Here is a 1,482-nt window from a genome sequence, read left to right on the forward strand (position 1 = left end):
TTACGATTCTGTATATTGCGATGGCACTGCGACACGAAACGTTGGCAACACATACTGCCCTTTGTATACGATTACACAGAGATATATTCTACATAATGCAGTGATAATTATCGGGGCGCACGATAGAGTAAAACTTGTTTAGAACTAGTTGCTTATCTAATGACGATACGATACGTGTACTATTACAATAAACTAGCATTAATGTCGCGCCGATACACTCAGTGTACATCTACAGTAGTCATATAAATAGTATTATAATCGAGTTTGTAGTCACTTTATTAAATCATCGATTTTATATAATAATGTTTTACATCATCTCGCTAGGAAACTAGCTACTGTATTAAAGGACTAAAAGCAACGTCCTTCATAACTTATAGTACGTAACTATTTTAATTTAATATACAAAATACCTAGAAAGTCATAGTATCTTTTAGTTTTACCCTGCCAATTCTTTATGTCGCCATCTTTTCTTCTTTATTAATTTACTAAGTATTATATAGATTACAATAGGAGTAAACTAAGAGCAATCACCTAATCTAAAGAAAGGACATTTCATAGTATACTGAGATTATAGTGTCACGGTACGCCGTTACTAATTAAGTAACTGTAAATTAATGAAAGCTTATGAATAGATAAGATAAGGTTATGTGCTATGTTTTAATGCGCTTGTAGCTGATAATAGGGTGGTAGAAATGAGATAAAAATAGAAGTTGTTAGCAGTTAATTTACTGTAGGTTTATAAGGTGTGTTAATCTCTAAAAATTGAGCTGTATATAGACGAAGGTTAAGTGTCTTAACACCTGATAGCTTGTAGCTATCTAAGTCTGAGAATATCGACATGTATATTTAGTAATGGTATTATACTAGTTAATGTAACTTGTAAAGCATGAATTCTCACTCGTTAATATTGGAATTCACTGTAGAAACCTATTTAAGCGCGTGTGTTTGTAGAATAAAGTAAGTAATTGCTTAAGGAACGGCAAGACTCATATCGTGAAGAATAGTGTAATAATTAGCCAGTTGTCTGTGGAGATCAGCCGAGAAAGCGAGTTCTCAAATACTTCTCTCATAGAAACTGAAAGTACTGGGAGAAATAGCCCAAGTTTTAAAGTAACTACACTAGAGTTCTTTACTTTCCTTTGCCACAAGTGGGGGTTGTGACATATAGATAAATTTAACTTAGTAACAAAACCCTATCCATAGAGAAAGGGGATTTATAACGTGACAATAAAGTAATGTAATGTTGGCTATAATCGTACAGTTACCGTGCAACTTCTCGCTAAAACATCAACCGATAATGCTAAAGTCAAAAAAGTAGTCATAGTTGTCATATAAAATGTTTTGATAAGCGATTACTGCGATCTTTATAAAATTCGGACTTTGGAGATTCGGATTCCGGATCCGGTCGGATTTATGTTTGATATTATTTTAATTTTTTTTTTAATTTTTGGGATTTTAATTTTTGAAAAATGCTATAAGAGT

At 32.5% G+C, this 1,482-nt stretch overlaps 1 protein-coding gene across 1 annotated transcript in view; it reads right to left on the bottom strand.

Annotated features, from left to right (window-relative positions):
* Positions 1–88: 88 nt before the first annotated feature.
* Positions 89–1,482, bottom strand: part of TRIADDRAFT_59633 (uncharacterized protein) — a gene marked incomplete at both ends in the record, with an annotated part of 2,118 nt that continues 724 nt past the window's right edge. The window contains 2 exons of the mRNA XM_002115649.1: positions 89–229; positions 1,266–1,300. Of these exons, the coding sequence (XP_002115685.1) occupies positions 89–229; positions 1,266–1,300 (176 nt within the window). The remainder of the gene's footprint in view (positions 230–1,265; positions 1,301–1,482) is intronic.

The sequence above is a fragment of the Trichoplax adhaerens genome, genomic scaffold, assembly GCF_000150275.1.
Source record: "Trichoplax adhaerens TRIADscaffold_11 genomic scaffold, whole genome shotgun sequence".
In the NCBI taxonomy this organism is placed as follows: Eukaryota; Metazoa; Placozoa; class Uniplacotomia; order Trichoplacea; family Trichoplacidae; genus Trichoplax; species Trichoplax adhaerens.